Source organism: Acinonyx jubatus, chromosome B3 (assembly GCF_027475565.1).
Source record: "Acinonyx jubatus isolate Ajub_Pintada_27869175 chromosome B3, VMU_Ajub_asm_v1.0, whole genome shotgun sequence".
NCBI lineage: Eukaryota > Metazoa > Chordata > Mammalia > Carnivora > Felidae > Acinonyx > Acinonyx jubatus.
In genome coordinates, this window is record NC_069386.1 from 51657432 (window position 1) to 51672223 (window position 14792).

A 14792-nucleotide genomic window follows, 5' to 3' on the forward strand; every position below is an offset into this window, starting at 1 on the left:
CTTGGAATCCCTTCTATTCCCTTGCCCATACCTTTACACAGTATAGGTTCAAAAATTGGTGATGAATTTACCTGGAGCAGGGATCTGATTCCTGTATCAACCACCCAAAGTTTAGCATACAGTGGAAAAATCAGGTGATTCTGTGAATCCATGACATCACGCACGAAAAAGAGTCTAGAGGAGTCACCTGTCTCTAGGGGGCCCTTTCGCTATCTAGAACATCCGTGACAAACGGTGGGAGCAAAATAATTTGCTGTCAGGAGAGTACGGCTTCTCCAATAAGTTGCAAGATGCCTTTATTGTTTATGTAAAATTAAATACCTTACGTACTTAAGTGTAAAAAAGCCCTACAGGATCTAAGATTTTCCGAGGTGGAATTTCCCGGTGACAGGCGTCCTCCTGAGGTCAATTGCCCAGACCATCACACAGTGTACCAGGGAGTGGATTAAACACAGAGGCGTGTCCCCAGAGAACTGCTGCGTGGCCCTGAGCGGCCTCTGCTCCGCCCCGCCCCTATTGGCCGCAGCCGGGAGGCTCCGAGGGAACTCCCGCAGGTCTGCGCGCGCAATCCCGGGACAAGGGTCCACGCGGCGCGCGCAATTGCCCTGGAAACCACTGCGCGCGCACGCGCAAATGCGCGGCGGGGAGCGGGACTGAGCTAAAAGCCTAGCAGCGGGAGGAGGGGTTTGCCCTCCTACTCTACTGTCGCTCCCTTGGGGGTGGGCGCGCGCACCGCCCTTCTCTTTCGGGCTGAGCGTCCTTTCCGGCACGCTCCCGGCTCACGCGCTACCTCGGCACCACCCCCCCCACTCCCGCCCCCACCTCCGCCCCCGCCCCCGCCGTAAACGCACCCTTGCGCTCCTCCCGCATTTGTGCGCCGGTGCAGCAGGCAGTGGGAGCATCCGGGCATTTCCGCAGCCGAGCGGCGATCCGGGCGGCGGCAGCGGTCGAGGAGCTCCCATGGCAGGGACGAAGAAGGGGGAAGGCAAGAGGGGGGCGAGGCGTTAAGCCGGAGCCGCCGCCTGGTGGGTCCCCAGGGAGGCGGAGGGGGAAGCGCTCTCGCAGCCGGGCGCGTGGCTCGTCGCTCCTCTCGCGCAATCCCTTTTCAGCCCGGGCTTCGGAGATGCATCTGCATCAGGTCCTCACCGGGGCTGTCAACCCTGGAGACAACTGCTACTCTGTGGGCAGCGTCGGGGATGTCCCCTTCACGGTGAGCGGCGTCCGGGTACTCGAGAGGGAGAGACCGGGGGTTGAGAGCCCCTGTCCCAGCACACGCCTCCCAGGGGAGGCTGTGAGGTGCTGGTGGGCCCCAGTTGCGCCCCCTTTGCAGCCCAATTTCGGGGGGCGGGCGTGGGACTGTGAATCCCTGGGCTGGTGTAGGAAATTACCCGTCAGGGGAAAGGATTAGGAATCCACCGCGCCGTCTGCCCTCAGCAAACGGGCCCCCAGGGATGACTGGACTAGAAGGTTCCTCTCCTAGGGCGGCCCTGGGTCTGCGGTGGAGGAAGATGGTTGCAGTAGCTGAAACCCCAGAGTGTCCTTTTCGCACCTGCTCTCGGCGTGGAGGCGAAGACTTGGTCTTGTCTGGGAGCATGAAGGCGATGCTGCACCTGGCTCCCCTTGCCCGCCTGTGGCTTAAAACCTGATACGACCCGATCTTCTGTATCTCCTGATATGCAGAATCTTAATTCGAACAAGGAAATAGGGCATTTCATTCTTTGCCCCCGAAAAAAATCTAAATGGAAGCGTTAGAGTGACAGTGGCTTGGAGAGCTTTTTATCACGAGATCAGTTTGGTAACCTTCCTAGGTAATATTTAATCCGTTTGCAAGGTAGGCTGGTTTATTTGTTTTTAAACTAAGGCAATGCGAAAATTTTATAACCGTTTTTTTGTTTGTGCGGGTAAAGTGTGTGTAAACAATAATGTATTCGAACATCTTTAATATCTTGATGGAAAAGACATGTTTTCTCAATGAGCTTGGACCATCAGTCCTTTTGGAGAATGGATGTTGTTATTACAGCTAATTCCAACTAAGCCCTAGAACCTCTTTTTACCCATAGACGGACTCCCAGGGATCAAAACGAGTTCCTTTTCTTTATTAAATTTATTCAAGATCCTTCTTTGAAGACACTGTAGTCATAAGATCTTGATCAAATACACATCGTTATTGATAGCTTGTGCTTGATAAAATTGGAAATAGCTTAATGGTATGTTTTTTACACAAGGAAAACACTTTGATGTCTGCTTTCCAATAGCATGTGTTTAAAGCTGCAGAAATAAGAAAAGCTCCAGCAAAACTGCAGAATCATTATGTAGCACAGTGCATTCTGGAACAGAATTTATCTATCATTACGATACATTAAAAATAACCCCATAAGATTGCCTTTTGGCCATTTTAATTTTTAAATGTAATCAACTTCGCTTTGTTTCAGTTTAGAATGAACCTTTATGGATATAATTTGGCTGACTTATTTTGTTACACATGACCTATCAGTGGTGTCATCTGTGTTTTGTATCTAAAAATCTGTGTAGAATTGAGCTGGACTTCAAGTGTATAGAGACAGTTTGGGGCATCGAGAGAGGAAATTCCCCTCTCCCCGGTTCTGTAGGTGGGGAGAAAGTTCCCTAGCCTTAGAAGAGTAGGCTTCCTTCATCAAGAAATCTGGAGCCTTGGATTATAGGGTATTTCCACACTATCATGGTGGTGGTAGTTTTCTGTTTCCATCTAAAGTGGAGCAGTGTCTCATTGTGGGAACAGTGCAAAGAGCTAAAGAGGTTCAGATGCAGTCTGGAAAAGCCAGTGCAAGAACTGTTAGCATTGCACAGGTGTGGTTATGATGTAGGCCACCCATGACCAGGACCTTGAGATCATTTTCAAGTCTTTTACCACCTCCCTAATTCAACCTGTCACCAAGGGTGGCTGACTCCTTACAGTGTGTATCAGATTTATCCCTTTTCATCTTCTTAGTTACCATCTTATTGTAGTACTTAAATTGTATTACTTAAACACTTGTAAACTAGTTTTCCTGACACTCCTCTCTGATAAGTTCATCCTCCACACAGCTGCTGGGATAATTTTCTTCAAATACCATTTCACCATATCATTTTTGGCTCAAGAATATTAAGAGTTCCTGTTAGATGTGTTATGAGATTTCAACTTGTCAGATATTCTTTTGTCATCTTTGACATTATTTTTGATTATATGTACTCCTCACCTTGGCCCCTCTGCTGTAGACCTACTAATCTTTCTTACTCTGTCCTACGTTTTTATGTTGCAATACAAGAACCCTTTTTATTTTCCTAAATATAACTCAAAATTTACTTCGTTTAGGATGCCTGCCTAGGAGTCTGATTATTTTGGCACTTTGGCATTTACAGATACATGCTGCACACCATATCATTTTAATATCTTAGTTTTGAATGAACTGATCTGGTTATAATTTCATCATGAAGTAGAAATGACCTTTTGGACTCTAAGAAGAACAGATTTGCTTAAAAAAAATTGAGAACAAGCTGTTTTCACGTACTCTAGAATCAACTAACAATCAACTGAATGCCTACATTAGTATAGTAAAAATAAATAATAAAAAAACAAAAGTAAAGCTCTTTTACATAGAGTGTGCCATTTGCTTTGTATAGCAGTCAGATGAAAAACTTTAGTTCTGGGTCAGATGACTAAAAAGGGGACTGGCCAGGACTGGAATGGAGGTCCTGTGACTTCTCATCTGGAAGGATTTTTTCTGTAGTATGTTTCTTTCCTATCATAGTACTTGCTTTGAAGGGTATGTGTATGTTTGAAAGGCACAAACGTGGCCAATGTGGAAAGAAAGACTGTCTTGCAAGTAGACAGTGGGTTTTAGCTAATGATATCTTTGATGATAACCTGAGGATCTTTTCAAAATAGAGTAGATCATTTATTTCAGAGTTTATAAACTGCAAGTTTTTAAAAAAGAATTGTTCTAAAAGAATTTTGAAGTGTTCGTAACATTGTAGTTGAAAAACAGTGTGTTATATATATTGCACTGTGCGTGGTGGGTAGTGGGTGGTGTGATCAACTGGGTTGTGAATGACTGCTCATGTCACCATGGCCCAATCTGTGCTATGTTGTCATGGTGGTGCAGTTTGTAGTGGACAGTCCCAGTGATGTGTGTATCTGTAGTGCTAACGTGCTAGGATGGTTTTTCACTTGTGTTTGGGCAGTTAGTGGTTTTTAAAAGCAATTATGATTTCATAAGTGTGGTTGTATATATTATCTTTTGATCATTCAAGATCTAAGTTCTGGAAATACTGTTATCCTGTAGTAAATCAGGTACCGGCTAGTCCAAGGAGATGATTTTGCCATGTATGGGCTTTGTTGTCTGTATTTGGTCAGTGAGACATTCCCAGCTACCTTCTTATAAGTGAATGTTTTAGAGCTTAATGTAACAGATAGTGTTAATTTTCCTTAATTATGTTTTTATTGCTTTCCTGAAAAATAGTCTTTAGGTTTTTAAAATTTTTTCTGTAAGCATTAAGATATCAATTAAAATAATGATGGTGCATGATTATTAATACAGTTTAACTTTTTTTCACATTTTGGCTTTAAGGGGTACAGACTGCATTTTCAGTTATATAGGGACAGTTGATGTTACTCCAGTCTGATATGAATTCAACACACTAATCAAAGTTTAAAAAAATTAGTCCTTTTCACTCCCTACCAGGGTCATATACTGGTAGAGATTAAAAATGATACATAATTATAATGTAAGGCAGATGAAAGAGATCACATATAGTTGGGAAGATAAAAGATTTCATGTTAAGATTGACAGTTGTAAAGATAGAAAGGTATTAGGCCTTTTTGAATGGCAAGAACAACAAAAGCCAAGGAATGGTGTGATATAACAGGTAAATTATTGGGTGACTATTCCTTCACGAAACAATTAAAAAAGCCCCCACAAGACTACCTTAGTAAATAAGAAAACACCCTCAGAATGTTGAAAAATATAATTAGCAAATGTTACCTATAGATTTTTAGCTTTTGTTTTTTTTTTCTTCAAGTACCACCAGAAAGTTAGTAATGAATGCAAAAACATTCATTTAAACGTTAGAAGTTACTGTTATATGACCTTTCCCCCCTGGCATTTAGATATATTTTAATTCTACTGTGGTATAATAACATTCCAGTCCTAGAATTATGTCAACACCAAATTTGGAAAATGATCAGCCTGTTTATATCCATTTAGCAAATATTTGTTGAGCACATAGGTCTATGAGGCTCTCTGGAGATTAACACAACAGCAATATCAAGAGAACAAAAACACATAGTACTGATTTCGGGGAGTTTATTGAAGAAGTATGGGAACGTGCTATCTACTTAGAGTTAAGACATGTACTTAACCACAGCTGGCTGGCTGTGTGGTGTTGTGAGGCACTTACATTCTTGTGGGAATTCAAGAATAAGAGATCACATTTGGCCGGGAGAGTGGGGAAGTTGGACAGAAGAATGCTTCTTTAGCTGGTGGGTTATCAGTGTCTATAACAACTTTTACAGCTATTGACAGCCTGTGCTGATAGTAAAGGGAAAGACAGCAGTCAAGAATTTAGAGTGGGGTTGTTTTCCAAGAAAAGACAGCTGGTTTATTCCTGTTTATGTACATTGATACCTTTCAGAGTTTTTTGTGGGCATGTGTTTGGTGTGAACCTGTAGGTAGATAGGAGGTTATATAAGTTCTTACTTATGTCCCTGTGTAGATTGTTAGTTAGCCTTCCTGCTTATAGCAGCTACCGAGAAACTGTGGTACAAGTCCCAAATAATGCCCCTTTAGAAATGAGTGGTCAGAGACCAACAACTTAAGTGACCTTGGATAAAGTATTGAAACTTTTTTTAGGGTTTTCATCTGTAAAATGAGGTTCTTAAATTAGGTTCTTTTTAAGTATTCAGACCTTGAATGAGCATTGTATGGATTTCTTTAGAAATTTGTAAGAGGCGAAAGGGAAAATGGAGCAGAACTGTAATGCGGTTGTGGTGAAGTTATAGTCTCTTGTATATTGCCTCTCCACTTATAAGACAGTTGGTCTGACTTTACAGTTAGGGACGTCCTTTCTGGCTCAAGGAATAAGCTACTCAGAGTGTTTATGAAATCGTGTGTCTTCTTTGGGCTCACAGTGGAGAAGATGGCTCTTGTTTATGATTGTACCCTCAGTGGATGGTAGATAATAGTTGCCCCGGACTGTCACAGTGCAAAATGAAGTGGGAGATGGGGCCAATGTGATTGTATTCAGGTTTTTGACCCTGTAGATATACTTACTTCTCTACTTTATGTTCTTAGGATTTGAGGTATTTATAAGATGACTTTTGAAATTACAATCAGTACCTTACCTTGGGTCTTGGGAAGTTTTTAGAACAAATCAAAGTCTCAGTATTTAATTATCAAAAAGAGCACAGGGTGTTGGGTTACAACCGCAGTGGCACAGTGGAAAAACAAGTCATGCCTGACCAATTTAATTTCCTTCTATGACAGAAAGCAAAGCAGTATTTAAAAGGGGATAATGATAGAAAATATCTGTAATTCACATTTAATAAGGCTTTTCAAGCTTGTGGGTTATTTTTTAAAGAAAGTTTGGAAGTCAGATATTTTAATAGAAATGTTAGTGTTTTCAGTCTTTTTGACTTTGTAGAATCCTTTTGTATTACATTTTTGCTCTGAAACCCTAATTCATTATGTAACAGGATATAGAACCTGTTATTGAGGAAGCAGGTGCAACTTACACAGGTGGTATGACTGTATTTTCTTTCTCTTAGATATAGCTCATTGTTACCCTGGGACTTGATGCATATATGTGAACCCAATTGCCTGTGCTTTTTCTTCTCAAAACTTCTCATTTCATGATTGCTAAGGGCTTGTTTAATGCTCTCCTCTCCTCCCATTCTAAGTGCCTGCAAAATAAGATGTTTATCTCCTATCCCTCTGATAGAGCAGTCAGTAGGTATAAAAGGGCCAGTGCATAGAGGGAGACTCCTTTAAACACTAAGTACATGATAAGTTGGTGGAATGATTTGAAAACTATAAATAATACCTTCTTAGATTATCAGTGAAGACATTCCTTTAGGGCCACTTTCTCTAGAAAGTCAGGCTTCTCAGGATTTAATTTAATTTGTACTAAGTCATGATGTCTTCATCCTGTGGCTTTAAGAAAAACCGGGAAAGGGCACCTGGGTGGCTCAGTTGGTTAAGCGTCCAGCTTCGTCTCAGGTCATGATCTCATGGTTCGAGCCCTGTGTTGGGCTCTGTGCTGACAACTTGGAGCCTGGAGTCTGCTTTAGATTTTGTGTCTCCCCCTCTCTGCTCCTCCCCTGCTTGTACTCTGTCTCTCTCTCAAAAATAAATAAACCTTAAAAAATTAAAAACCCAGGAAACTTGAGACCATATGGGCATTTTGCAAGGTGGCATGGATGGACCCAAAAAATATATAGAAGTTTTGGCTTAGACTCAGTTCAAAGATACATGTAGCTTATATGGTAGTTGTAGTTCAGGAACAAAATAGTAACATTTTCCTAGGAGTAATGACCTTGGTTTTATGATATGCTAGCTGTGTGTATATTTTGGAGGATCTAATCAGAAGGAGATATTCAAATTATACTGTACTCTACCCATAGCATCTTCTGTCATGCCTTTAATGTACATAAATTGTCAGTATTTCCAGCAAAGGCCATTTCTTCCGTTTATACTTGTGATTTTAAACTGGGAGCAGTTTTGTCCCCCTAGGGGGCATTGGCAATATCTGGAGACATTTTTGATTGTTGTGACAGGGTTGTGGGGGGAGGACAGACATTTCCTGGGGAGAGGCCAGAGAGCCTGATAAATGTCATACAGTGCAAAGGACAGCCCCCCACAGTGTCAATATTATAGAAGTTTTGAGAAATCCTCATTAATAACCTAGTTCTTATCCCCTTTAATCTACTCAAGGGCATTGTGTCAGTTTCTCCTTTTCTCTCCCGTAAAATTGCTTTTTCTTCTTTATTGAAATACTTTCTTCAATAGCTCTCTTGGTTTTCCTCTACTTCCCTTACCTGCTGCTTCTCAGCCTGATTCCAAACTTCTGTATCCAGCTGTTTCTTTGATATATCCCTCTTGAATGTGGTTGGTATATATTAAAAAAAATTTTTTCTTTTTGAAATGGTAGTATTAATGTTGATCTTGTATTTTAAATTTATTTTATTTTTTAAGTTTATTTATTTATTTTTAGTGAGAGAGGGGCAGAGAGGAGAGGAGAGAGAATCCCAAGCCTGCTCTGCACTGACAGGACAGAGCCTGAAGTGGGGCTTGAACTCAGGAACTGTGAGATCATGACTTAAGCTGAGATCAAGAGTGGGATGCTTAACCAACTGAGCCATCCAGGTGCCCCTATTTTTTATTTTACAGAGAGAGAGAGTGAGAGAGAGGGGGGGCGGGGGAGAGAACATGGGTCGGGGAGAGGGGCAGAGGGAGAGAGAAAGAATGTTAAGCAGGGTCCACACTTAGCATGGAGCCTGATGCAGGGCTTGATACCACGACCCTAGGATCATGACCTGAGCTGAAATAAAGAGTTGGTCGCTCATGTGACTGAGCCACCCAGGCGCCCCAGTGTCGATCTCCTATGTTAAATTGGCACATAAAATGAAATGTTTTTAGTTTAGACCTAGTACAGGAATTTTAGATCTGAGAATTAAAGGATTTAATCAAAGACACAGCTAGACCTGTGGCATAATTAACACTGAAATCCAAGTTTATTCATATGGCCTTGTAGGTAATATGAAAAATGCAGGAGAAAGATAAAATCATTTGTATTAGTATAACCAGAGATAACCCCTTTTAACATTTTGGTAAATTGGACATAGGCCTCATGGAGGAAGCTTATATTATTGATTTGAGAATGTTTATCTGTACTTTTTTCTTGAATAAGTTTTAGATAGTTATTTTTCTAAGAATTTATTCTTCTGTGTAGATTTTCAAATTTCTTCCTATAAAATTGTTCACAGCAACTTATTATCTTTTTAAGGTCTGCAGCATCTGTTGTATTGTTTCTTTATTTTCCTTACTGCCATTTATTATTTGTGACTTCTCTTTTTCTTCAGAAGTTTATCAGCTTTATTAATGTTTTATAATAACTTGCTTCTAAGTTTACGGTTTTTTTTTAATTTTATTTATTTTGAGAGGGAGAGCATGCATGAGCAGGGAAGAGACAGAGAGAGGGGGAGAGAGAGAATTCCAAGCAGGTTCCTTGCTGTGAGCACAGAGCCGGATGTGGGGCTGGATACACAAACCAAGAGATCATGACCTGAGCCTAAATCAAGAGGTGGACATTTAACCAGTTGAGCCATCCAGCTAGTCGAATGCTTAACCAACTGAGCCACTAGGCGCCTCCTAAGTTTACTAGTTTTATTACATGTTTATTTTCTGTTTCATTAATTCTTATTTTTAATTATTTCCTTCTATTTGGATTAATTTTGCTCTTTTTTCCCTAACTTGTTGAGATAAATGCTTAGCTCATTTCAGTCTTTCTTTCTAATAAATACATTTAAGAATGTAAGTTTTGGGCCACCTGGGTGGCTCAGTTGGTTAAGCATCTGACTTCGCCGCTCAGGTCATGATCTCGCTGTCAGTGAGTTTGGGCCCCTCGTTGGGCTCTGTGCAGAGAGCTTAGAGCCTGGAGCCTGTTTCAGATTCTGTGTCTCCCTCTCTCTCTGCCCCTCCCCCACTCGTGCTCTGTCTCCCTCTGTCTTTGAAAAATGAATGAACCTTAAAAAAAAAAAACATAAGTTTTAGGGGTGCCTGGGTGGCTTGGTTAAGCATTCAATTTTGGCCCAGGTTGAGTTTGAGCCCTGCGTTGGGCTCTGTGCTGACAGCTTAGAGCCTGGAGCCTGCTTCAGATTCTGTGTCTCCTTCTCACTCTCTGCCCTGCTTGTTTTTGTTTTTTTTTTTTTTTCCTCACTCTCTGCCCTGCTTGTTTTCTCTCTCTCTCTCTCTCTCTCTCTCCTCTCTTTCTCTCTCCCTCTCTCAGAAATAATAAATGAATAAACTTAAAAAAAAAGTTCAGCGGTGCCTGGGTGGCTCATTCAGTTAAGTGTCTGGCTCTTGGTTTTGGCTCAGGTCATGATCTCATGGTTCGTGAGTTCGAGTCCTGAGTTGGGCTCTGTGCTGGCAGTGCGGGATTTTCTCTTACTCTCTCTCTGCCCCTTCCCCAGTTGTGCATGCTCTCTCTCTCTCAAAATAAATAAACATTTTTTTTAAGTTTAAAAAATGTAAGTTTTATATTCTTAAGACCTACTGTATCTTCATACCACAAAGCTGTGTTTTAATTAGTAACTCAAATAACTCGGAAGTATGTTTCTAAATTTCCAGGTACATATATGGAACTTTTTTTTTTTTTTAATTTTTTTTTTCAACATTTATTTATTTTTGGGACAGAGAGACAGAGCATGAACGGGGCAGGGGCAGAGAGAGAGGGAGACACAGAATCGGAAACAGGCTCCAGGCTCTGAGCCATCAGCCCAGAGCCTGACGCGGGGCTCGAACTCACGGACCACGAGATCGTGACCTGGCTAAAGTTGGACGCTTAACCGACTGCGCCACCCGGGCACCCCTATATGGAACTTTTCTAGTTGTGATTCTGCTTACTAATTTCTAGCATAGCTGTATTGTTTAAACAGCATATGACATATACTTACAATCTTTTTAAGTTTGTCGAAATTTAAATTGGTCAATTTTTATGAATGTTCCATGTATGCTTAGGTGTGTGCTCTGCACTTGTTAGGTAGAGTGTTCTACACGTGTCCTTTAGGTCATTTGTTAATCATATTATTGAAATCTTCTGAAACTTTACTGGTCTGCTTATTCATTTTCTTACTGAGAGATGTATTAAAATCAATGAGTAATAGATTTAAATCCCTGTTTTCTTGTAGATTTGTCAAATTTTGCTTTATTTATTTGTGCTTACAAATTTAAAGTAATTATATCTTCCTGGTGAGTTGACCTGTTTATCATTATGAAATAAACCCTCCCCCCCCTTTTTTTTATTTGTGGTAACTTTCTGTAGTCTACTTTATCTGATATTAAAATAGCTATCTTGAGTTTCTTTTGGTTAGCATTTTCCAAGCTTATCTTTTTCCATCCTTTTACTTTGAATTTTTCTGTGTAGTTGCATTTCAGAATTGTGTCTTCTAAATATCCTATACTTGGATTTAAAGATTTTTTGTGTTAACTAGAACTTAAAATTTTTCTAATGCTTATTTATTTTTGAAAGAGAGAAAGAGCACGCTCAGGGGAGGGACAGAGAGAGAGAGGGAGACACAGAATCTGAAGCAGGCTCCAGCTTCTGAGCTGTTAGCACAGAGCCTGACACGGGACTCGAGCCCATGAACCATGAGATCGTGACCTGAGCCAAAGTCAGACGTTTAACCGACTGAGCCACCCAGGCACCCCTGAACTTTTAATTCACTTATATTTAACGTTATTACTGACATGTTCATGTTTAACTTTCCCATCTCATATTTGTCCCCTTTGCTCTTAGCACCCCTTTTTCTCCTTCCTTCCCTCTTTTGAAATGATTTTGTTTTCATTCCCTTTTTTCCCTGTAGTAGTCCTAAAGTTGTATACTCTGCTTCTATCCTAGAAATTACAACATGTATTCTTAAATTGCCATTTAACTTGCCAAAGTCTGCTCAGGCATGACAGTCCTTCAGGCAATACAGGGACCCTTTATAACGTTTTTACTCTTTTCCTGCTTATGATCTCTCCTTCAGTGATAAGTCTTCATGTTTATAAATCCTGTAAGATCTTATTATTATTTGACATAGTTGGTACTTATTTACATTTACCTATGTATTTATTATCACTTTATTCTTTATTCCCTCCTGTGTCTTTCACATTCCATTTGGGATCATTTTCTTTCTTCCTGGAGAGGCTTCTATAGAATTTCCTTTGGTGTGGATCTGTTGGTGTTGTAATGTCATCTTTTGTTTGCATGAACATGTCTTCATTTTGTTTCATTCTTGGGAAGGTTTTTTTGCTAAGTAGAGAATGACAGTATTTTCTTTTCAGCACCATAAAGATGTCAGTCCTTTGTCTTCTGGCCTCTGATGTTTCTGATGAGAAGTCGGCTACCAGCCTACTGCTTCTTTAAAAGTTGTATTTTTCCTCTAGCTTCTTTTAGATTTTTTTGTCTTTCTGAAGTTTTACTATGTTGTGTCATAGTAAAATCTTGTGAATGTGTGAATCCTGTTTGCGACTTTTGAGATTTTTGAATCGTGAATTGATGTTTTGTATCAAATCTGGAAAAATTTCAGGTAATATCTGTTTAAAAATTGCCTCTTCTCCATTGACCTTATGAGAGTAATATATCAAACATATATTGGACCTAATCACTTTATTTCTATATCTAATATCCTTTCTCTTCTGTTTTCTTTTTTATCCTTCTTTGCGGCATTCTGGATGGTTTCTTCTAATCCATTTGCTAATCCTATTTCAGTCATGTCTGATTTGCTTTATTGCAGTTACTGCACTGACTAGTACTAGGTTTTATTTGTTTTTGTAATGTCCTATAAGATGGAGCAAATTTCCTTCTATTCCATTTTTGCTGGAAATTTTTATCATGAAGGGATCTTGAATATTGTCATATGTTTTTCCTTCACTGATTAATATGATCATGTGATTTTTCTTCTTTAGACTGTTCATATGGTGGATTACATTGATTTTTGTGAGTTGAATTAGCTTTGTATTACTTGTAGATTATCCTTTTTCTTTATGGCTAGATTCAGTTTGCTAGTATTTTATTGAGTCATTTTGCATCTCTGTTCATTAAAGACATTGATCTATAGTTCCCCCCCACCCCTTGTATTTTTGTTTGGTTTGGTATTGTGCTGCTGATTTCATAAGATGAGTTTGGAGGTATTCATTTTCTATTTTCTGTCAGGGGGCATGTAGAGTTGTTGTCATTTATTCTTTAAATCTACTAAAATTTCTTTAACAGTTAAAGGACTATTCAGGTAATATATTTCATCTTGGGTGAGTTTTTGTGGTTTCTTGTTTTAGAGGAATTAGCATTTTTGATCCATTTCTTTGTCATATTTATGTGTATAGAATTGTTTATAGTGTTTTAGTATTACCTCTTTAATGTGTGCAAGATTAGTGCTGGTATTCCTTCCTTTATTTCTCATATTCATAATTTGTTTCTTCTCGCTTTTTCTTTGTCTTCCTGGAGGTTTATGCATTTTATTGTTCTTTTTCAAAGAAGCAGATTTTTTAAAAGTTTATTTATTTAGTAATCTCTACACCCATGTGGGGCTTGAGCTCACAACCCTAAGATCAAGAGTCACATGCTCTTCTGACTGAGCCAGTCAGGCACCCCTCAAAGAACCAGATTTTTATTTCATTCATATTTTCTATTATTGTTCTCTTGTCATTTTCATTGATTTCTGGTCTTTATTATTTCCTTTCTTCAGCATGCTTTGAATTTGTTTTGCTTTCCTTTTCTATTTGATTAAGATGGAAGTTTAGATTACTGATTTGAGAGTGTTCACCTGTACCTCTTCAAGCATTTTTTTGTAGCCACTTCAATGTTTTTTTTCTGATAATTTTAACATCTAGGTGTGTTGATTGTTTTTTTCCTTTACCTTGTGAGTTGAGATTCTCTTAGTTCTTTGTATTGCTGAATAATTTTGGATTGTAACCTGGACTTTTACTTATTTTTAAAGTTTATTTATTTATTTTGACAGAGACAGCGAGCTGGAGGGGGCAGAGGGAGAGGAGAACTCCCAAGTAGGCTCTGCACACGCGGTCAGAGCAGAACTCAATGCAGGGCTCAAACCCATGAAACTGTGAGATCATGACCTGAGCTGAAATCAAGAGTGGGGCACTCAACTGACTGAGCCACCCAGGCACCCCTGTAAACTGGACTTTTAAAAACATTATATTATGAAACTCTGGATCTTGTGTAAATCCTACAGAGAATGCTGATATTTTTGTTTTAGCAGACAGTCTACTTGTTTGGATTTAGGCTGGAAGTTCTCACACCAGCCTTCTATGGGTCGTTGTTTCAATGTCAGTTCCATTTTTAAAGCCTTTGAGTCCCAGTAAGATATATCCTGTGTATGTTCCTCCTAGTGGCCAGTAAAGGACCTGGTCAGTGGCCATTCCTGTAGTTCAGTTCTCAGAGGTCTTTGCTCTTCTTTTTAAGGTGTGATCTATGCATGTGTAGCCTGGGATGGAGCCCAGGAGTTTATAAACAGTTTATTGGATCGTTGTTCTGAGCTCTTCCTTTTCTGTGGTTTCCCTAGTACTTTCTGGTTTCTAGGGCTCCCCTTTGTGGTTCCCTAGCTGCAGAGTTGAGACTTTAGTTACTCTGCACTATACTCCCTGGGTGTGTACCTGTGTTCAGTGCCAAGTAGCAGTACGATAGGGAAAGAAAAAAAGCAGTGGGGGTTCACCTCACTTTCTTGGAATCATAGCTCCTTTTATGGGAGCTGTGGGATTGCTTGGGGGCTGGAATGTGAGAAAATGGAGAAAGGAAAGGATAAATGGAGAATTCTCCATTCCTTTCTTTGAAAACTAAGACTATTTTTCCCACTTCTTCACCAAAAATAAATGGTTTCTCTTGGAGCTCTCTGTTTTTGCTTCTTGGTTTTGTACTAACTTTAGTTAAACTCAGTGCTGGTATGGTAGACTTCAAATTTTGATCTTTTTTCGTAGTTCACCTGCTACCATTTACTTTTCAGAGTCCTCAAATAGCAGCTTCATGCATTCTGTTCATGTTTTATGGCTGCATTCAGTGCGAGA

The 14792-nt window shown here is 40.0% G+C and overlaps 1 protein-coding gene across 4 annotated transcripts in view; it reads left to right on the forward strand.

The window, feature by feature from the left end:
* Positions 1 to 686: 686 nt before the first annotated feature.
* DMXL2 (Dmx like 2) overlaps positions 687 to 14792 on the forward strand; it is a 150547-nt gene continuing 136441 nt past the window's right edge. For 2 of the 4 annotated variants that reach the window (XM_027067248.2, XM_027067250.2), the window contains exon 1: positions 687 to 1210. In XM_027067248.2, coding sequence (XP_026923049.1) covers positions 1124 to 1210 — 87 coding nt within the window. In that variant the 5' untranslated portion in view covers positions 687 to 1123. The remainder of the gene's footprint in view (positions 1211 to 14792) is intronic. The other 2 variants (XM_027067247.2, XM_027067249.2) reach the window with 1 other exon arrangement.